Source organism: Meles meles, chromosome 12 (genome assembly GCF_922984935.1).
Source record: "Meles meles chromosome 12, mMelMel3.1 paternal haplotype, whole genome shotgun sequence".
Classification (NCBI taxonomy): domain Eukaryota; kingdom Metazoa; phylum Chordata; class Mammalia; order Carnivora; family Mustelidae; genus Meles; species Meles meles.
The window spans coordinates 24,439,592-24,461,580 of record NC_060077.1 but is presented as its reverse complement, the minus strand read 5'-3'; the positions used below and the strand labels follow the sequence as shown (position 1 = coordinate 24,461,580).

The 21,989-nt window shown below is 43.2% G+C and overlaps 1 protein-coding gene across 4 annotated transcripts; it reads right to left on the bottom strand.

Annotated features, from left to right (window-relative positions):
- Positions 1-4,184: 4,184 nt before the first annotated feature.
- On the bottom strand, positions 4,185-21,944 carry HSCB (HscB mitochondrial iron-sulfur cluster cochaperone). Of its 4 annotated transcripts, none has more exons than XM_046025829.1 (6): positions 21,655-21,942; positions 20,246-20,342; positions 19,809-19,898; positions 19,081-19,225; positions 15,319-15,366; positions 4,185-4,322 (listed from the first exon to the last, which is right to left on the bottom strand). In XM_046025829.1, exons 1-6 carry the CDS (start codon positions 21,888-21,890, stop codon positions 4,228-4,230), a joined length of 711 nt encoding a protein of 236 aa, XP_045881785.1. In that variant the 5' UTR covers positions 21,891-21,942; the 3' UTR covers positions 4,185-4,227. The 4 variants fall into 4 exon arrangements, with proteins under 4 accessions (XP_045881785.1, XP_045881786.1, XP_045881784.1 ...); XM_046025828.1 differs by lacking the exon at positions 4,185-4,322 and adding an exon at positions 13,229-13,344 and having other exon boundaries at positions 21,655-21,944; XM_046025830.1 differs by lacking the exon at positions 15,319-15,366 and having other exon boundaries at positions 21,655-21,943.
- Between the last annotated feature and the right edge of the window lie 45 nt (positions 21,945-21,989).

Genomic DNA, 21,989 nt, shown 5'->3' with positions numbered 1-21,989 from the left:
GCTTAGCCCTTGACTGGGAATCTGGATTTGGGGAGAGTTTCCTTATTCCTAGAATTGATAAGACTGGCCCACCATGCCTGAATTGTTTGTAGGAACAATGTAGCGTATGCTGAATACCTGTTTTCCTTCTGGGAGTCTGGAATCCTGGCACACGCTAGGGAGAGAGTACATGTGACCAGTGTCCAAGAAATAGTCTGGGTATCCTTTCACTGTAATACGTCATACCAGAGTAGGAGTCAAGTGATATTTCCTAGAGAGTCACTGCATCTAGGGTGGGCCTTGGGGACACCTGACACAGCTTCTGTATGAATGTCTGGATTCTATTCCCGCTCTTCCCAGAAACCTTCTTACCTGGTTTCTACCCCTGGGAGTGATCCCTCCCTGTTCACAGTGAAGCTGTATGTGCAGACCTTAGAAACAGGGACTTGCATCAAATCCGGCCTCTGTTTGGCAAGACGCAAGCCCTGGGAAATGGCCCCTAGTTACACATTGTTTAATCTTCTTGGCTGGGTCTTAATTTGATCGGTTCAGCCTCCCTAAGAGTATAGGCTTTGGTGGACCTGGGTTTGAATCCTAGCTCTTGACTCTTACCTTCTGAGACTTGTTTCTTCATCTGTACAATGAAGTTAAATTGGGTTTAATTTGATGGATTCAGGCAAAGTAATACACATAGTAACTATGGGGCAAATGGGAAATTTTTTTTCCTGATTTTTTTTTCTTTTTTAGGTAATCTGTACACCCAGCGTGGAGCTCAAACTCACAACCCTGAGACCAAGACTCACAGGCTCCACCAACTGAGCCAGCCAGTCTCCCCAGCAAATGGGAACTTTTATTATTGTTTTGATGATTATTATAAAGTCCTTCTCCCCAAATAGACAGGAAGCTTCTAATTGCTCTCTACATCTCTCCCAGGGCTGAACTCTTGTTTACACAGAGTAAGGGCTGGAAACTCTGCTGAAAGGGTCATGTTTACTCTGCTGTGAAAGACATGACTTTGTTGCCAAAGTAAAAATAATAAAAGTCATGATTATAATTTTAAAAATCACATTTGAGTGCTTACTAGTGCTGTGCATTGGGCCAAGAATTTGCTTAATTAATTTCATTTAATCCTTCAACAACCCTGTAAAATACGTTCTGTTGTCACCATGTTAAAGATGAGCGAATGAAGCTTAGCATAATTGTGGCCTCACACACATAGTGGGCAGAGCTAGGATTCAAATCCAGGTGTATCACTCAGGTCAGGCCCACATAATAAAATACAATGGACTGGGTGACTTTACAACAGAAGTCAATTTTCTCATGGTGTGGAGGCTGGAAATCCAAGATCAATATGCCAGCATGGTCAGTTTCTTTTCTTTTCTTTCTTTTCCTTCGTTCCTTTCTTTTTTTCAATTATTTATTTATTTGTCAGAGCGAGAGAGAGAGAGAGAGAGAGAGAGAGAAACAGAAAGAGCAAGAGCAGGGGGAGTGGCAGGCAGAGAGAGAAGCAGGCTCTCCACTGAGCAAGGAGCCTGAATCGGGGAGATCCCAGGACCCCGGAATCATGACCTGAGCGGAGGGCAGCCGCTCTGACCTACTGAGTCACCCAGGCGCCCAGGGTCAGTTTCAGTTTCTGGTTAGAAGTCACTTCCTGGTTGTCTCCTGTCCCCCAACCCCCGTGCATGAGTGTAGGGAGAAAGTGAGGGGGCTCCCTGGTATCTTTTCTCATACGGACACAAATCCCTTCTGATGAGAGTCTTACCCTTATGACCTCATTTAACTTTAATTAATTCCTTAGAGGCACGACCTCCAAATATAGCCACACTGTGGGTTAGGGCTTCACCATATGAATTTGCCAGGTGGAGGCAGTACACATCCAATCTGTAACAACGGGTCTAACAACAGAGTCTGCAAAGAAATAATCACAAATTAGTCAAAACCTCTTATTTGTTCTTTTCTCTTAAAGTTTTTTTTTTTTTTAATTTATTTGAGAGAGAGAGAGAATGAGAGAGCATGAGAGGGGAGAGGTCAGAGGGAGAAGCCGACTTCATGCTGAGCAGGGAGCCTAATGTGGGACTTGATCCTGGGACTCCAGGATCATGATCTGAGCCGAAGGAAGTCGCTTAACCAGTTGAGGCACCCAGGCACCCCTGTTCCTTTTCTTGTTCCCTTTTTTTAAAAAATGATTTTATTTATTTATTTGACAGAGTGCACAAGCAAGGGGAGGGGCAGGCAAAGGGAGAGTGAGAAGCCGGCTCCCGGCTGAGCAGGGAGCCCAATGTGGGGCTCGGTTCCAGGATGTAGGGATCATGACCCAAGCCAAAGGCAGACACAACTGACTGAGCCACCCAGGCTTCCCCAAAACCTCTTAGTTGTTCTGATAATCTTTTTCTATATTAGGAACGATGTGTGTGGGGGGGGGTGAGTGCTTAATTTGCTTCATTTGGTCAGAAATTTTAATTCAGGGGCACCTGGTTGGCTGGCTCATTCGGAGGACCATGCGACTCTTGATCATGAGTTCCAGCCCCATTGGGTGGGTGTAGAGATTACATAAATAAATAAACTTAAAAAACAAAAACAAAAGCAAACCTTTAGTCCAAATAGGGCTGCCAACTTTCCAGAAGTCTAGGAGCCTACCTCCCCATAGGGCATCGACGGGGAATACTTGCAAGGGTTCCTGAATTTAGAAGTCCCACTGAAGTTGGGCTTTACCCTAACAGGGAAAGAATTTGGAAGAGTGAAGAGGAAAAAGACAAAAAACGAAAGTAGTTACACTGACTCAGAAATAAAGTCTTTTTTATTTAGCCCATAAATCAGAACTATGCCTCGTGGCACCGTGGCCTTTCCAGCTCATGGCAATAGGTAGGGGAAACGTTTCTTTGAAGTTCCTCCAAAAATGTTTATCTGATTTCTTTTTGCAGTCAGATTGTTTTGGTCCCTACCATCTTTCTGTAGAAGTAATAAAGACTGTCTGCAGAAGTACTTCAGTTCCTATTTCTTTGTAGAGGCACCCAATTTAATCAAGACATATTTGCTTGCATTGTAATTGTTTACTTAAAGACTCCCTGTGTGCTTTTATTTATTTTTTATGTTTTTACAAATTTTAGAAGATTTTATTTATTTATTTCACAGACAGAGATCACAAGTAGGCAGAGAGGCAGGCAGAGACAGAGGAGGAAGCAGGCTCCCTGCTGAGCAGAGAGCCCAATATGGGGCTCCCAGGGTCCTGGGATCATGACCTGAGCTGAAGGCAGAGGCTTTAACCCACTGAGCCACCCAGGCGCCCCTCCCTGTGTGTTTTTAGACCAGTAACTCATTCTCCTTGTAAAATGTAAGAGGGCTGCTGATTATACTAATATTCCCAAATACCATGAAGCCAGACAGTTGCTGTGGTTAATTTGCCTTCAGAAGATCCATAAATCCTAAAATGTTAACAAACCGAGTAGAACAGGATCAGAATTCACAAGATATAAATTCATAGACAAGGCTGAGGGAGGGCGCAAAGGGGCTGCAGTAGTTTTAAGCTCTAGGAGTTGAAACTTAGTTCAGAGCTCTGATTTTTCCACTGTAAACAAGCAATGCTCTCCAAGCGTTGTTATTTCTTGAAATTTCTTTTCCTTTTTTTAAGTTTTTTTTTTTTTTTTTGTAATCTCTGTACCCATCTTGGCCCCACTGGATTAACTCTTGATAATATTATCTACATTTTGAAATGTAGGCCTGAGAGATCCTTAGGCAGCTTTGCATGGTTACCAACTGAATGCCCTGAAGACTAGACTAACAAGGGCACTGGTGAGGGGCCTGCCATTAGAAAGAAGATATGGTTCTAGGGCAGAGGTTGGGAATCCCTGGGTCAAATCTAGCTCACTGACTGTTTTGTAAACAAAGTGCTACTATGACAGAGTCAAGCAGTTATAAAAGAGGCAGGATGGGCCATAAAGTCTAATCATTTACTATCTGGCCCTTTGCAGCAAAGGTTGGCCAGTCCTTTCTCCAGAGACCTAGGTTGGCCCCATCCCCACTTCTTTTACTGGCCCATATGGGGAGCATGCTGTATCAAGTATCACACAACTGACCGGCCAAGCTCAGGGTACTCTGTTTCCTCTCACGTGATAACCTCCCATCCCTTAATGCTTGAGCCACAGGTTTAACTAAAATGGTAAAAGTGGTGAATGCATCCCTAGTCTCAATTAACAGAAGACAGGAAAGAAATATACAAGAACTTTATTTTTGAAACTTTTAAACTAGTAATCATTCGAAGGGAATCTTCTTTAACTTGATCTTTTCTTCTACATTTGAAAAGTATCTCATCTTTGTTAACATTTCCTTGGCTTTTTCCAAATCATCTGAAATAAACAGAGACATTAAGGTGAGGCTTCATTTCAAGCAAGAATAAAAATAACTCTGTTGACCAAGGTAGCCAGTCTGAATCACAGATAGTTTTAAAATGAAAACCGTGAGACCTGTATTTGCATTTGTCTGTACATTTATGTATGTCTGATACATATATATATTTCCCTATCTCCTGATGGTATTACCAAATTAATTTATAAAATCCCTTATACGAGTTGCATCCTCCCTATGACCCAGCAATTGCACTAGTGGGTATTTACCCCAAAGATACAAATGTAGTGATCTGAAGGGGCACTTGCACCCGAATGTTTATAGCAGCAATGTCCACAATAGCCAAACTATGGAAAGAGCCCAGATGTCCATTGACATATGAATGGATAAAGAAGATGTGGTGTGTGTGTGTATATATATATATACACACACACACACACAACGGAACATTATGTAGCCATCAAAAAAATAATCTTGCCATTTGGAACAACATGTATGGAACTGGAGGGTATTATTCTAAGCAAAATAAGTCAATAATAAAAAGACAATTATTGTATGATCTCACTGATATGCGGTATTGAAGAAACAAGGCAGAGGACCACAGGGGAAGAAAGGAAAAAAATGAAACAAAGTGAAACCAGAGAGGGAGACAAACCATAAAAGACTCTTAATCTCGGGAAACGCTGGAGTGGAGGGGGGTGAGGGATGGGGTGGCTGGGAGATGGACGTTGGGGAGGGTATGTGCTATGGTGAGTGCTGTGAATTGTGTAAGACTGATGATTCACAGACCTGTACCCCTGAAGCAAATAATACATTATATGTTAATTACTTGAATTAAATTTAAAAAGTAAAAATTTAAAAAAAATTGTATCCTGTCTTAGAAATAAGTTCTTACATAAATTTAGTCTTCCTAAAACTTCCAGAAATATAGGAATCAACTCAAGTATTTTTCATTGTCACATAACTTGTATAAATCTTTGGTAAATAAGACTAGTTTGGTTTTGTTGGTATGCTTCTAGAGTTGTTAACATTAAATTATAATGCAAACATACATTTTATTTATTATTTTTAAAGATTTTATTTATTTATTTGACAGAGAGAGATCACAAGTAGGCAAAGAGGCAGGCAGGGGGTGGGAGGGGGAAGCAGGCACCTTGCTGAGCAGAGAGCCTGATGTGGAACTCAATCCTAGGACCCTGAGATCATGACCTGAGCTGAAGTCAGAGGCTTAATCCATTGAGCCACCCAGGTGCCCTACATTTTATTTTTTTTAAAGATTTTATTTATTTATTTGACAGAGAGAGACACAATGAGAGAGGGAACACAAGCAGGGGGAGTGGGAGAGGGAGAAGCAGGCTTCCCACTGAGTAGGGAGCCCGACATGGGGCTCGATCCCAGGATCCTGGGACCAAGACCCAAGCTGAAGGCAGAGGCTTAACTGACTGAACCACCGAGGAGCCCCCCTAATATTATATTTATTAGATGTTTAAGATTATGTAGTAAATTTGATATTACTCAAATTAAATCATCCTGACAAACTTTATTTTTTAAAGATTTTATTTATTTACTTGAGAGGGAGAAAGAGAGAGCACAAGCAGGAGAAGCAGCAGAGGAAGAGGGAGAAGTAGCCTCCCTGCTGAGTAGGGAGCTTGACATGGGGCTGGATCTGGATCATGACCTGAGTTGAAAGCAGACACTAAACTGAACTCCAGGCGCCCCTGACAAACTTTGTTTATAATGACAATAATTGTGTTTTATAACATGCTACCTAAAAATCATTTCCAAAATCCGACAACTTGGAACCTTAGAGTCATGGTAAGCTAAGTTAAATAATAGATATATTATTATTTATTTATTTTAAAAGATTTTATTTATCAATTTGACAGAGAGATAGAGATAGAGAGCCAGAGAGCACAAGAGAGGGAATGCAGAGGGAGAGGGAGAAGCAGGCTTCCTGCTGAGGGCACTCCATCCCAGGACACTGGGATCATGGCCTGAGCCTGAGGCAGACGCTTAAATGAGCTACCCAGTTGTGCCTATAGCTGTTTTTTTTTTTTTAAATTAACTTTATTTTTTAATTTTTAAAAAAGATTTTATTATTATTATTATTTTAAATATTTTATTTATTTGACAGAGAGAAATCACAACTAGGCAGAGAGGCAGAAGCAGGCTCCCCGCGGAGCAGAGAGCCGGATGTGGGGCTCGATCCCAGGACCCTGAGATCATGACCTGAGCCGAAGGCAGAGGCTTAACCCACTGAGCCACCCAGGCGCCCCAGGATTTTATTATTATTTTTTAAGTGATCTCTAAGCCCAACGTGTAGCTTGAATTCACAGCTCTGAGATCAATACTCATACACTCCACTCACTGAGCCAGCCAGGCACCTCTTGAACTTGAATCTCAACAGTGTACTGACAAAACCAGAGTTTGTTTTTCTCCGTAAAATTAAAAGTGTTGGGACGTCTGGGTGGCTCAGTCAGTTAAGCATTTGCCTTCGGCTCACATCATGATCCCAGAATCCTGGGATCAAGTCCACATCAGGCTCCTAGCTCAGCAGGGAGCCTCTTCTCCCTCTGCCTGCTGCTTCCCCTCTGTCCTCCTTGTGCTCTCTAACAAATAAATAAAAACAAAAACAAAAACGAAAAAACCCTAAGTTTTGGGGCACCTAGGTGGCTCAGTGGGTTAAGCCTCTACCTTTGGCTCAGGTCATGGTCTCAAGGTCCTGGGATCAGCCCTGGGCTTTCTGCTCAGTGTGGAGCCTGCTTCCTTCCTCCCACCCCCTACCTGCCTCTCTGCCTACTTGCGATCTGTCAAATTAATAAATAAAAATAAAATCTTTAAAAAAATGTTAAAAAAATACAAAGTGTTTTGATTATTGGTCTAGTCTTAATAAAAGACTGAGATTTTTCTTTACCTTTTAATCTGCCTAGATAACATATATTGTGTCTTATCAAAATAATTTCCTTTGCTTCATGTTGTCTTTATCATGTCCTTTGTTACTTAAGAGAACAAAGTCTTCTCACTATTCAGAGCTAAGTTTCTTTCTTTCTTTATTTATTTTTAAAGATTTTATTTATTAATTTTGACAGAGAGAGATCACAAGTAGGCAGAGAGGCAGGCAGAGAGAGTGAGAGGGAAGCAGTCTCCCTTCAGTGCAGAGAGCCCGACATGGGACTCGATCCCAGGACCCTGAGATCATGACCTGAGCCGAAGGCAGCGGCTTAAACCACTGAGCCACCCAGGCTCCCCAGTTTCTTTATTTTTCATTTGCCTTTGAAACTTTTTTATCACCACTTTGGTTAAATGGATAACTAAGTATTGTTTTACAATGACCTATGATCCTACGTAATTAAATATTTAAAGCATTTGACAATTTGGACAACTTCCCAAAATTGAATTCTAAATAAAGTCTTCCTGACCTCAAACTAACTGAATTTTCTGAGAAGATCCCTGGAAAACCTCAAAGGATTTGTTCTCTCACTTTCTAAAAGGAGAGATGTTAAACTAATTAGGTTTATTTGATTATTATTCCCATTACATGGGAACCACTGTCAAAGAAGAGATATTTAACCTTCTCTAGGTTATATTTGTGTGGGCAGAATGTTACTATTTTAGAAATTTTATAAAGTTCCTGGAAATTTGTCAATAGTCTCACTATAATATGTCCTGGTATAATATTTAGTTATTATGTTAAAATGTTCTATGTCACAGAAGCAACCAATTTCCCTGTTGACTGAATTATTTTTATTTTTATTTATTTATTTATTTATTTATTTTTTAAAAGATTTTGTTTATTTATTTGATAGAGATCACAAGTAGATAGAGAGGCAGGCAGAGAGAGAGAGAGAGAGGGAAGCAGGCTCCCTGCCGAGCAGAGAGCCCGATGCGGGACTCGATCCCAGGACCCTGAGATCATGACCTGAGCCGAAGGCAGCGGCTTAACCCACTGAGCCACCCAGGCGCCCCGACTGAATTATTTTTATAACAAACTCTCATCAGATCTTTAACTGTGGTGGTTTTATGTGTTTTTTATCCTCAGATAGTTGTGGTTTTGCTCTGATGCTTTCCTAAAAGCTACGAGCCAGATGTATGTTTAACAAAAAGGTACTGTCTCAGAGACCCATGGAAAAGGACTGTACCAGGTACAGGCTTCTGATGGCACTGCTTCAATAACCTCGAGATCAAAACAATAAATTAAGTTAGGATTTCCAAAACTCCAATAAAAAAGCCAATGGGTTCATGACTTAACAATCTAGTAAGTCTTTTTTTTTTTTTTTTTAAAAGAGTGTATTTATTCATTTGAGATAGAGGTACAGAGAGAGATCGCATGAGCAGGGAGAGAGGCAAAAGGACGGGGAGAAGCAGACTCCCCGCTGGGCAGGAAGTGGAACTGGGGAGGGAGGGCTCTATCCCAGGACTGGGAGCTCATGACTTAGGCTGAAGGCACTTAACCATTGAGCCACCTAGGTGCTCCAAGTTTTACTAAAAAAAAAAATTTTTAATTTAAATTCCAGTTAATATACAGTGTAATATTAGTTTCAGGTGTACAATTTAATGATTCCACACTTCCATACATCACTCAGTGCTCATCACAGGCCCTCCTTAATCTCCATCACCTGTCTACTTAGTTACCTCCCCTCTGGTAACGATCAGTTTGTTCTCTAATGCGAGGCTTTGTTTCCTGGTTGCCTCTTTTTTTTTTTTTTTTTTTTTTGAAGATTTTATTTATTTATTTATATGACAGAGATCACAAGTAGGCAGAGAGAGAAGAGGAAGCAGGCTCACTCTTTCGCAGAGAGCCGGATGCAGGGCTCGATCCCAGGACCCCGGGATCATGACCTGAGCCAAAGGCATAGGCTTTAACCCACTGAGCAACCCAGGGGCCCCTCTTTTTTTTTTTCCCCCCTATGATTGTTTTGTTTGTTTTTAAAGATTTATGTGTTTATTTATTTATTTATTTATTTTTTAAAAGATTTTATTTATTTATTTGACAGAGAGAGATCACAAGTAGGCAGAGAGGCAAGCAGAGAGAGTGAGAGGGAAGCAGGCTCCCCGCCGAGCAGAGAGCCCGATGCGGGACTCGATCCCAGGACCCCGAGATCACGACCCGAGCCGAAGAGAGACTGAGAGAGCACAAGTGAGAGGGGCAGAGAGAGGGAGAGAAAATCCCAAGCCAACTCCATGCTGAGTGCCAAGCCCATGACCCTGCAATTGTTATCTGAGCTGAAACCTAGAATTGGAAGTTTAACTGACTGCACCATTCAGGCACCCCCATTTGTTTTGTTTGTTTGTTTTTTTTTTAAAGATTTTTTTTTATTTATTTGACAGATAGAGATCACAAGTAGGGAGAAAGGCAGGCAGAGAGAGAGAGAGTCGGAAGCAGGCTCCCTGCCAAGCAGAGAGCCCGATGTGGGGCTCGATCCCAGGACCCTGGGATCATGACCTGAGCGAAAGGCAGAGGCTTTAACCCACTGAGCCACCTAGGCACCCCATCTTTTTTTTTTTTTTAAAACATTTTTATTTATTTGGCAGAGAGAGAGAGACAGTGAGAGAGGGAACACAAGCAGGGGGAGTGGGAGAGAGAGAAGCAGGCTTCCTGCTGAGCAAGGAGCCCGATGTGGGGCTCGATTCCAGGACCCCAGGATCATGACCTGAGCTGAGGGCAGACGCTTAATGACTGAGCCACGCAGGCGCCCCATGTTTGTTTTGTTACTTAAATGCAAACTGGTGCAGCCACTCTGGAAAACATCTGGACATTCCTCAAAAAGTTAAAAATAGAACTACCTTACAATTCAGCAATTGCACTACTAGCTATTTGCCCAAAGAATACAAAAATACTAATTTGAAGGAATACACGCACCCCAGTGTTTATAGCAGCATCATCTACATTAGCAAATTATGGAAACAGCCCAAGTGTCCACTGACTGATTAATGGATAGAGAAGATGTGGTATATATATGTATACATACAATGGAATATTACTCAGCCATAAAACAGAATGAAATCTTGCCACATGGATGGAGCTAGAGTATAATGCTAAGTGAAGTAAGTCAGAGAAAGACAAGTGCCATATGACTTCACTCGTAGGGAATTTAAGAAACATATTTTACTTGTGTAAACAAAATGAAAACATTTATCTTTTCTCCTTCCACGATTCCTCAAAAAAACTCTGAAACTATTATTGAACATTCTTACTTTCATGGCAATGTAACTACCTGCATAGGCTCAGTAAGAAGCTGTCCTCTTTGTGATAGGACATAATTTAAAACATTGATTATATGACCAAGGCTTTGACTGGAATGTCACATTTGAAAATGATGTATAAAATCAGACAGAACAGACAATTTTAAGGAAGTAAGGTTGACTTTACGGGGCCAAAGCTTACTAAGCCCTTTTGGAAAAAACCGGGTTGGGGCGCCTGGGTGGCTCAGTGGGTTAAGCTGCTGCCTTCGGCTCAGGTCATGATCTCAGGGTCCTGGGATCGAGTCCCGCATCGGGCTCTCTGCTCAGCAGGGAGCCTGCTTCTCCCTCTCTCTCTCTCTCTCTCTGCCTGCCTCTCTGCCTACTTGTGATCTCTCTCTGCCAAATAAATGAATAAAATCTTTAAAAAAAAAAAAAAAAAAGGAAAAAACCGGGTTGACACCTGGCTTATAGGGTTCTCAGCATTATAGGTGAATAAAGAAGGTCACTTTCCTGCAGGTCCAGGAAATTTAGGATGTTTTGGGGAACCTCAAGAATAGAGGAATTCACCCAAATCTGTAGGTATTACAGGTGACATCTGATGGCAAATTCTTGGTTTGACTTCCAAGCATTGAGAGGCTTATTTTTTTTTTCCCTTAAAGATTTTATTTATTTATTTGACAGAGAGAGAGAGATCACAAGTAGGCACAGAGGCAGGCAGAGAGAGAAGGGAAAGCAGGCTCCCCGCAGAGAGCCCGATGCTGGACTCGATCCCAGGACCCTGAGACCATGACCTGAGCTGAAGGCAGAGGCATAACCCACTAAGCCACCCAAGGGCCCCTTGTTTTTTGTTTTTTTTTAAAGTGGGCTTCCATGCCCAGTGCAAGGCTTGAACTCATGACCCTGAGATCAAGACCAGAGCTGAAATCAAGAGTGAGATGCTTAACTGACTGAACCACCCAGGCGCCCCTCATCGAGGGGCTTTTAAAATTCAATCTGAGATTCCTTATAAAAACTTCCATAAAGAAAATTTAAGGGTGCCTGGGTGGCTTAGTCGTTGGGTAGCTGCTTTCGGTTCAGGTCATGATCCCAGGGCCCTGCGATTGAGGCCCACATTGGGCTCCCTGTTTGGTGGGAAGCCTGCTTCTCTCTCTCCTGCTCCCCTTGCATGTGTTCCCTCTCTGTCAAATAAGTAAAATCTTTAAAAAAAAAAAAAGAAAGAAAAGAAAACTCAAAAAGGTCTGTATTGTTGATTAGTATTCTCGTTGCATTCATGTAAATAATTAGGCCAACTTTAATGCAACTAAAGGTATTTTGTAAACAAAACTATTCTTACCTTGATTACCTTTGATAGAAATTTTATGACAGTGGAAAAGTATTATCATATCCAGAATCTAGTCTTGAGGTTTTATTATCTTCCTATAAACCAAGCTGGATCCTGCCATCTTAGACATTTTGTCAGCCTTTAGCAAATTCTTTTTTCTTTTCTTTTTTTGTTTTTAGCCTTCAGCAAATTCTTACTTCTCCTAGTTTCCTTCAGTATCTGGCTACAACTCTCCAAAGTGCTGTTTCCCATTTTCCTCCTTCTCTCCTGAGAAAGAATGGTATGATCACTGAGATCTAAAACCTAATCCTTTTTGGGACTCAGGTTCTCTTGTGGTCGCCCTTTCCTCTGGAATCTGAAAACACCTTGTAAGCTAAGCCCAGACAATTTGATATAAGCATCAAAGAACTCCTCACTACAAATCATGTGTTGGCAACCTTTGTGCCTGGACTTGCTGCCACTAGGGCTATCCCAAAAGCTACCAGAACACCTTTGTCTTCCATGCTCTGCTCTTGGAAATAGCCATGGCTGTGACATTGACGTCTATGCCATCACTACCAACATTCAGACTATAAAACAAGAAATCTATCAGACTGCCACTGCTGTCCTCACACCACCATGTAAAGATGCTTAAAGGGTCAGTGTCTTCTCAAGTGACTGCCCACCCTCTGGACTCAGAAACTGGGTTTATAGTCTGTTCCCACCATTAGCCTTTGTTTTCTTTTTGTTTCCATAGAGATGCTCCTCATTAAATGCCTGATTGCTCACGTCATCCAGCAAATATCCTCTTCTACAAGTCTCAACAGATGGTTCAGCTAGTCCTTAATAAACAAAGGGCGATCAAATGAGAAATGGACTTATTTATATTGTTCGGAGGAAAGAAAAATGTCTCTTCTTACTGTCTCTTACTATTTGTTGCAGCTAACATCAGAAGGTAGGACTCCTGTCTCCCAGTGTCTGAGGAAGGGTAGAAGCCTAACTTCAATAAGCCCCAGTTAGCAAACCTAGATCAGTACATGGACCAACCCCCACCACCTTCCCTTTTTTATAATTTTCCAATTCCCAGACTCTACTGAGATCATGCTCATCCCCCTCCCTACTCCTTCATTCTCCCTTTATTTATTTTTTTAAGATTTTATTTATTTATTTGAGAGAGAGAGAGCGGGGGGGGGGAGGGGCAGAGGGAGAAGCAGACTCCCTGATGCAGGGCTCAATCACAGAATCCTGGGATCATGACCTGAGCTGAAGGCAGACACTTAACCAACTGAGCCATGCAGGTGCCCTTCATTCTCTCTTTAAAACGCCCAGTAACCTCTACATAAATTGGGAATTCAGTTCACAACAGACTTTTCCCTATTCCAATAGTCATTACTGATTGAAATGTATCTTTACCACTTTAAGTAGTATCTGGCTTTACCTTTACAGCCTACAAGCATGTCTTTGAGTCCCTGCTGTTAATTCTTCAGGTATATTCTCAGAAGTGGAATTGTTAGCTCTTACGGTGATCCTGTTTTTAATTCCTTGAGGAAATACCATAGTGTTTTCCATAGTGGCTGCACAATTTTACATTCCTGCCAATAGTGCACAAGGGTTTCAGCTTCTCCAGACCCACAGCAATACTTGTTATTTTCTGGGTTTTCTACTACTAGCCATCCTTGTCGGTATGAGGTGGTATCTTGTTGTGATTTTGATTTTCATTGGCCTAACGATTAGTGATGTTGCATATCTTTCCATGTGCTTATTGACCATTTGTATATCTTCTCTGCATGTTCTATTTCTTTCTTTAAAAAAATTTTTTTTTATTTTTTATTTTTTTTTAATTTTTTTTTTTAGAGAGAGATCACAAGTAGGCAGAGAGGCAGGCAGAGAGAGAGGGGAGAAGCAGGCTTCCTGCTGAGCAGAGAGCCCGATGCGGGGCTCGATCCCAGGACCCTGAGCCGAAGGCAGAGGCTTAACCCACTGAGCCACCCAGGCGCCCCCAAAAAAATTTTTTTTTAAATTTATTTACTTGACAGACAGAGATCACGAGTAAGCAGAGAGGCAGGCAGAGAGAGAGGAGGAAGCAGGCTCCCTGCTGAGCAGTGAGCCTGATGTGGGGCTCGATCCCAGGACACCGGGATCATGACCTGAGCCAAAGGCAGAGGCTTTAACTCATTGAGCCACCCAGGTGCCCCTGCATGTTCTATTTCTTAAGCTGGGTGGTGGTGACAAGGTTATTTCTTCTGTTTTTATTTCTTAAATTATACTTAAATATTACTTATCCTTCTTAAAATCTACAAAAAAAAAAAATCTACAAAAGTGCAATAGGAGATGGGAGTGAGCCATGGTGGAACATGGAATAGCCAGTGGCTTGGGTTCCTGGATTTCAGGCAGCCGTACCAGGCTGTTAATCTGTATTTCCCTGACATCTTTTTAGAGCCCCTCCCTCTGCCTGTGTGTCAGAACAGACTTCTACAGCCCTTGCAAGCTGGAGAGCACACTGTGTAAGCCTGTCCCCCCAGCACTAGCTGATTGGACTCGAGTGGACGTCTGGCTCAAGGGCCAACCACATCCCCCCTCTTAGGAATCTAGCAGTTGGGTCCAGGGCACTCCAGTCAGATGGTCAAAGTCCTTGTACTTATGAGGTAATGGACCTAGGCGAACTAAGAAGTCATCCAGTGAGGGAGGCCACTTTGGAGCACTGTACACTAATGAGGAAGTGGATGGAACTGGTTTATAGTGAGAAGAGGATAGAATGAAATTGAGAGGCATCAAGTCCTGGACCACAGTTTGGTTCCAGACTGTTTTCTGGTTCCCAGGTTTTGTCCCAGAAGAGCTCTTATCCTACTGTATACTATAATCCTCACAGGGACTTTTTCTTTGGATTTGGGGAGCTAGTCCTAATTCCTTATAATAACCTCCTTTTTATCTGGGCTAGCCTGAGTGGCATTCTGCTTCCTGCAGTCAAATGATCATTCAGTCGAAGGGCCCATTAGTCCTGTATTTGAGGGGTGGCATAAATCTGGGATGGAGAGAAAGACTGTTCTTACTTCAAAATAGCCAGAAAATAGACTGAATCTCTTCCAGCTGAAAGCCAGGAGCAATGGGGACCAGGAAGTTTGGGCACAGCTCTGCCATGGGCTTCTCCTTCTGGGCTTTGCAGAGGAAAGGAGCGTGCAGGCTTTGCCATATGTCGACTGTGCAGCCTTGCCCTCAGGATCTGCCTGTGTTGGCTTCAGCCTACATCCCATATCTTAACTTCTCCTACTTGCTAACAGGAGACAGAAGCACTTTCATCTACTCTTTCACTGGCATGTCATGGTTTTTGGCACACAGCTTATTTCTCCAGCAAGGTCGTGAATCCTTGAAGGGAGAAATGTCCACTTGCCTATACTTTATAGCTCCCCACGTACTTATCATAGGATGGGTATAGAACAGCTACTTATTCAATTGATGGTTATACCTCAGTGCTTATAGTTTCTTTCCATATTTAAGTCAAGAAATCAAGAAAGTACCTTGTTCAAAAGCTCTGCTCACATTGTCAGTCAATTCTTTCTGTTTAGCTGAAAGAGAAAATGACTATTTTAATTTTTCTATTTATACAGACTTGGGATGTGAAGATAACACTTTATAGCTGGCTTCAGCACAATACAACAGGGAGCTTAGATTCCAGGTGAGGTCTCATAAGCCCTGTGTCCACATGGCCCAAGATGGCAGCTCCTGTGTTTTATTTGTTTTTATTTGAGAGAGAGGGAGAGAGGATGCATGCATGTGCCCAGGGGAGGAGCAGAGGGAGAGAGAGGGAATCTCAAGCAGACTCCGTACTGAGTGCAAAGCCTGACTCCAGGCTCAATCCCACAACCCTGAGATCATGACCTGAGCTGAAACCAAGAGTCACGCACTCAACCGACTGAGCCACCCAGGCTCCCCGGCAGCTTCTGTTTATGGCAGTGTTGTTTTTCTACCTCTGTAACATCTGAGGGGCAATCACTAAGGCTTTTAAAATGGCTATACAATCATTAAAAAAAAAGGACAAGGAAATTCTTTGTCCCCACCAAGCAGTATGAATTTTTCAGCTTACAGGTAGAAAATTAGCAAGCTGGGATTGCCTGTGGGCAGGGCATCACAGTGTTTCAAATAATTACTTGCAAAATATACAGCCTCCCAGGAAAATGAAACATTTAGATCCTATTGTACCATAAGAGAGGAGATGCCAGATAGCGTAAAGGAGCAGCTACCTCATGTTTCTGCTGTATCCTTATTAGGAAATGAAGAATTTTACTGTGTGTTTTCCAGATATAAAAAGTATCCATCACTTCTATGTCGCTTGCTTTCAAAGCACTTTCAAATACATTATAACTCCATTGTAGGTGGTCACAGGTGTTGGGAGATGGCCCTGGTCATATGGTTGGTTGAGTGGAGGAGCTGGGAGCAGACCCTGTCTATAGACTCCTAGACAGTGGTGGGAAACTAGCAACGTAGTGTTGACAAATGAACACTCGATGAGGAGTCTAGAGGCTCAGAAGTTCTGCCCAGATCTTACCAGCTCTATGCCCTTGAATATTTGCTTACTTTAGGTCTTAGCACATGCCTGTATGGGAGGAAATGTAGGAATTAATCTGAATGAAGGTCAGTGACCTGTTTGAAACCAGACATTCACTATAGGGCTAGAATAACTCCCACCAGTGACTGAGCACCTGTTATGGGTCAGGCACTGTGTTATGTGTTTTACGTGTTTTATTTGATTTAACTTAATCCTTGCCAACAACCAGTACTAATGTGATCTCCATTTTACTGATGAGGAAACTGAGGCTCAGAGGGGTGAAGTCACTTGCTCAAGGTCACATGCAAAGTCAATGGCAGTGTTGACACTGCACTCAAGACCCCCTCATAGCAGAAGATCATGTTCCTCTGTCTTCCAAAGCTGTGCAGAGGGTTTCTGACTGTGAACCTTGAGGTCTTCGTCCAACACCACCCAGCCCTAAGGCTGTTGATACATCTCTAATTGACAGACTAACCCCCAACCCCCCATTTTACTGATTTTAGCTTCTTTTTCCATTATTTACTCACTCAGTTTATTTACTGAGCCCGCATTATATACACCATGTACATGGGCTGAGCAGAAAGTCTCTGCCTCTGTGGATTTTCAGTCTAAGGAGGGAGGGAGGCTGACATTGGTCAAATAATCTCATGTAGAACAGTAAGGTTATAACGTGATTAGTCCTATAAGGGAGAGGTACCCACTGCCAAAAGGTATCAATAAAGAGGTTCTCTGAGGAAGTGATGACTGCCCTCAGATCGGGTAGAGGAAGAGTTCACTAGAGGAAGGAGAAGAGGGTTTTAAGCAGAAGAATAGCATGTGCAAAGGCCCTAGGGTAGAAAGGTGCTTGGAATAGATGAAGAACTAGAAATGGCCTGTGTGGCTAGAGTGGAGGGGCAAATGGGAGGAAGTGGAGTTCAGACTATACCGGGCCTTGTAAGCCATACTAAAGACTTTGGTCTTTAACCTGAGAGCAGTGGGAAGCCACTTAAAGTTTTTTTTTTTTTATTTTTTAAAGATTTTATTTATTTATTTGACAGAGAGAGACACAGCGAGAGAGGGAACACAAGCAGAGGGAGAGGGAGAAGCAGGCTTCCCGCCAAGCAGGGAGCCCGACTCAGGGCTTGACCCCAGGACCCTGGGATCATGACCCGCAGCGAAGGCAGCGGCCTAATGACTGAGCCACCCAGGTGCCCCGCCACTTAAAGTTTTAAAGCAACTTTAAAACTTAAAGGTTACCTAGGATAACCTAGGTAAAGATTAAAACCCAGGTAAAGATTAGATTTGCGTTATGAGAGCAAAAGCTCTCATAAGTGACAGTGTAGGACTATATTCGAAGGAAGGTATAGCTAGACCAGCCTGGAGCTATTATAGCTGTCCAGGTGAGAAAGAATGGCAGCTTGGAACAGGGTGCTGGCAGTGAAGACAGACAGATTTAGGACACATTTAGAAGGTCAGCATTTCAAGATTTGGTGATGACTGCCTATGGGGGTAAGGGAGGACAAGTTGTTAAGAACACCTCCTCAGGGGCACCTGGGTGGCTCAGTGGGTTAAGCATCTGCCTTCAGTTTGGGTCATTATCTCAGGGTCCTGGGATCGAGCCCCGCATCGGGCTCTCTGCTCAGCAGGGAGTCTGCTTCCCCCTCTCTCTCTGCCTGCCTCTCTGCCTACTTGTGATCTCTGTCAAATAAATAAAATATTTAAAAACAACAAAAAAAATCCCTCCTCAGTGTGTTTTTTGACTTGTGCAACTGGATGGTGTCATTCACTTAGAGAACATCAGCAGAGGAATAGGTTGTGGTTTTGTTTTGTTTTAGGAGGGACGGGAGAGGCTCATGAATTCCATTTTGGACTCACTGCGTTGGAATATATAAACTCCATGAAGACAGGGGCCATGTCCTTCTTGTCACCGTGTCTGCACAATGCTTGCTACACAGTGGGCATGCCAAATATTTGTGAAAGTAAATATGTGCATACAATTGGAGCGAGAACGTGGAACTTTTTCTATGTGGCATGGTTAATTTTATGTGTCAGCTTGGTTGGGCTATGGTGCCCAGCTGTTCAGTCAAATGCTAGTCTAGATACTGCTGTGAAGGTATTTTGTAGATATGACTGACATCTATAACCAGCTCACCTTAAGTAAAGATTAGCTTGGATAATGTGGGCACAGAAGTCCTGATTGAGTTTCCAGCCTACTGGTCTGCCTGACATTATTTTGGACTTGTCAGCCCTCACAATTCTGTGAGCCAATTCCTTAAAATAGGTTTCTCTCTCTCTTTCTCTCTCTCTCTCCATATATACATGTATACTATCGGTTCTGTTTCTCTGGAGAACCCTGACTGATATAGTGTGAAATAAAGCGGAAGACAAAGCAATATGCGATCAAAAGTCAGTTTTTCAATCTTTGCTCTGCAATGTGACCTTGGGCATTTCAATGAACTTCTAAGGCCTAATCTTGTCAGAGACAATAATAACATCTAAATGATGTCATGGGTAGGAAGGAGGATTTTAATCTGCAAAATATTATGATGTTCTTGTTTAAGGCTGCCTTCTGGAAGGTTAGAGATGTTGCAAGTCTAACCTCCAGACAAAACTGGTTTCAGTATCACCAAGAAAAAAAATACTCCTTGAATCATTATGATGACCTATATGTAGTCTTTATATTCATTTTTCATTTAACCTTGGACATGTACTCATAATAGCAATAAAATGCATTCAGTGGTATTTTATCTTTTACCTCTGACAATAGATTCAATCTCTTTCATGGCAGCTTCACTTTGAGCTTCTGCAAGTTTTTCATTCATTTCCATTATTTCCATGAGGAACTGCCTGTCCATTTCATAATCTGTCCCTTCAGGAATCTCTACTCCATGGAGCTTTAGCTATTGGGACATAAAGCAGAGAAAAGTAAGGTTGGTTGAAGAGACTGTGGCTAGAGTCATAAATCCTACTCACAGAATATACAGAATACGATTCATTAAAAAACTTGAACTGTCTCAATAGTGAGAATGTGAAGGTAGGGTACAGGAAAGTTACCCTGAGACAGGAGTGCTGGGACAGGATTCCTTTCTGCTACCTGGAACTGTGTGACCCCGGAGGAGATGTTCCTCCACTTGGGAGACTGAATTAGGTATCTGTAAAGGCTCTATTAAATCCTAAAATTCTAAGGTGCTAAACTCTTCCCTCCCCCACAAAAAATGCCACAATTACTCTTCCCTGAATGCTATCACCATCCAATCCTTGAAATTTACAGAAAATGGTACCAAAAAAATGCACTTAGGTAAGTAAGATTTACAAATACTCAGAGAAAACTATTCTCATTCAGTATCACTGAGGCTAATTATCTTTGGGTCCTAGACTAGCTCAGGTTGCAAGTACTCTTCCGCTGAATATAGGGGAGCAGTTGTCCCTCAGCCCAATGGATACCAGGTAGTCACGCATCGAAGGGTTGGGAAATCACCTTACAAGGTACAGTCCTCTGCTCAGGGGAGCCAGAAGGGTCTTATAGGCATCATTCACCAGGGTTGAATGCTTCTCTGAGAAGTCCTTTTCAGTCTGTTAGTGGAGATGAAGATAATCTCATTACCATCCAAACTGGCCACATTACATTCCCAAACTGTTTCATAAAATGGGCAGATAACTAAGGAAGTCTCCTGCGTAGAACTGGTGTGGGATGAGCTGTCTTTATTCTCAACCAGTGCGTTTTAATTCTTCTGGGAAGTCAGGCAAAAGTTGTGAGTGTGGGACAGGTTCAGGGCCTGACTGCTAGCTGGGGTCAGGCTGCCCCAGGGTGGAGCTGGTTGTTTAGCTCTGTCTCTCATAATCACATCACCACAAGGCCACTGCCACCCACCCTGTGTACACTAGTGTTTGGGTATGATTAGGGGTGGACAACAGGCTACCTGAGACCTCTGGCTGAAGAAATCAGGGTGGACAAGACGCTGTAGTTCCTGGTACCTAGTCTGGAGCTTTGCTGTGTCAACTCTGAAGGCACGGTTGCTGTAAGGAAATTAGGAGATAAAATTCATGCACCTAATATTTATAGATTTGTATACTAAGGGCCTGCTTCCTGATCTCATGGGGGTAAATGCAATAAACACAGAGAGAGAGATAACTTCAAAAAGTGCTGTGAAGGAGGCTCTCTGCTCAACGGGGAGCCTGCTTCCTCCTCCCTCTCTCTCTGCCTACTTGTGATCTCTGTCTGTCAAATAAATAAATAAAATCTTAAAAAAAAAAGTGCTGTGAAGGAAAAGAAAATAGGGTCAGAGAAAATGGTACATGTGGTGGACAAAGAGATGACATTTAAGCTGAGACCTGAATGATGATGAAAAATAACCACAGATCAGAGGAAAAAAGTCATCAAGAGGCAGAGAGGGGAGCCTGGGTGGCTCAGTGGGGTAAGCCTCTGCCTTTGCCTGGGGTCATGATCTCGGGGTCCTGGGATCCAGTCCTGCATTGGGCTCTCTGCTCAGCAGGGAGCCTGTTTCCTCCTCTCTCTCTCTGCCTGCCTCTCTGCCTGCTTGTGATCTCTCTGCCAAATAAATAAATAAAATCTTAAAAAAAAAAAAAGAAAAAAGCAGAGTGAACATGCAAAGGCCCTGAGATGTGGACACGTTTGGCACGCTTGCAAAACTTAAAGGATAGTGACACGGCAGCACATCGTAAGTGTGGAATGACTGGTAAGGGCCAATCCCAGAGTTAAGGACTCTTAACTATTAAAAAAAAAAAAAAAAAAAAAAAAGGATGTAACTCAGGTTCGCATGGAAAAGATGCATGGGCGAAAGGGCGGGGTAGCTTCCAAGCCCTCTCTCCAGGCACGCTACCGTTCCATCTCCACGTATTCACAAACCTGGGAAGCTCCTTTACTCCCTTTTTTGGATAGCACCTCAGTACGCCTTTCTTACAAGTCTCAACCCAACTTTAACCATTCTGACCCTATCCATCAACTCTAAACAGCCCCTCTATCACACTTCCCTCAGGCCCCGCCCCTCAACTTTTCCTCTCAGGGCCCAGCCCTCAGGTTTCCCTCCACTGAAGCCTCCCTCCTCCAATTTCCCCTAAGCTCCTTCCCCGCCCCTCCACTCCTTCCTCCCTTCTCGTCTCCATTCCTCAGAGGCCCTATCCTCAGGCTCACCCCTCAATTTCCTCTCGCCCACCGCAATGGCACCCTCAGTGCTCCCAGGCCCCACCCCTACTTCTCTACGGCTCCGCCCATCGATCCAACCGGCCCCGCCTTCTCCTTTACAACTCCTAAATCGCCAGCCCGACGTCTCTCTTGCACCAGTGTGTTTCCTGAAACCGCCTCCCGTACCAGTCCAGGAGGCTGAAGTAATCTCGAGTGGGGTCAGGTGGCTGCAGCGCGCGGCACTGTGGACAGAAGAACCCGTCCCCACGCATGGGGCTCCCTGGGCCACCGCAGTTCCAACACTGGGGAGAACTGTTTCCTGCCAGAGACGCAACACTGCACCTTAGCGGTCTCCTTCCGAGGACCCCTGCCGGCCACAGCCCCCGCACCCGGAGCAAGGCGCCAGGTCTCCCGCCCCACATCTGGCCGCGGCCTATGTCGCCACGGTCACCTGTTCGGGGGTTGGAGAGAGCTGCCGACCCGACTAGTGCTGCTGATTGGCTGAGGAACTGACGGGGCGG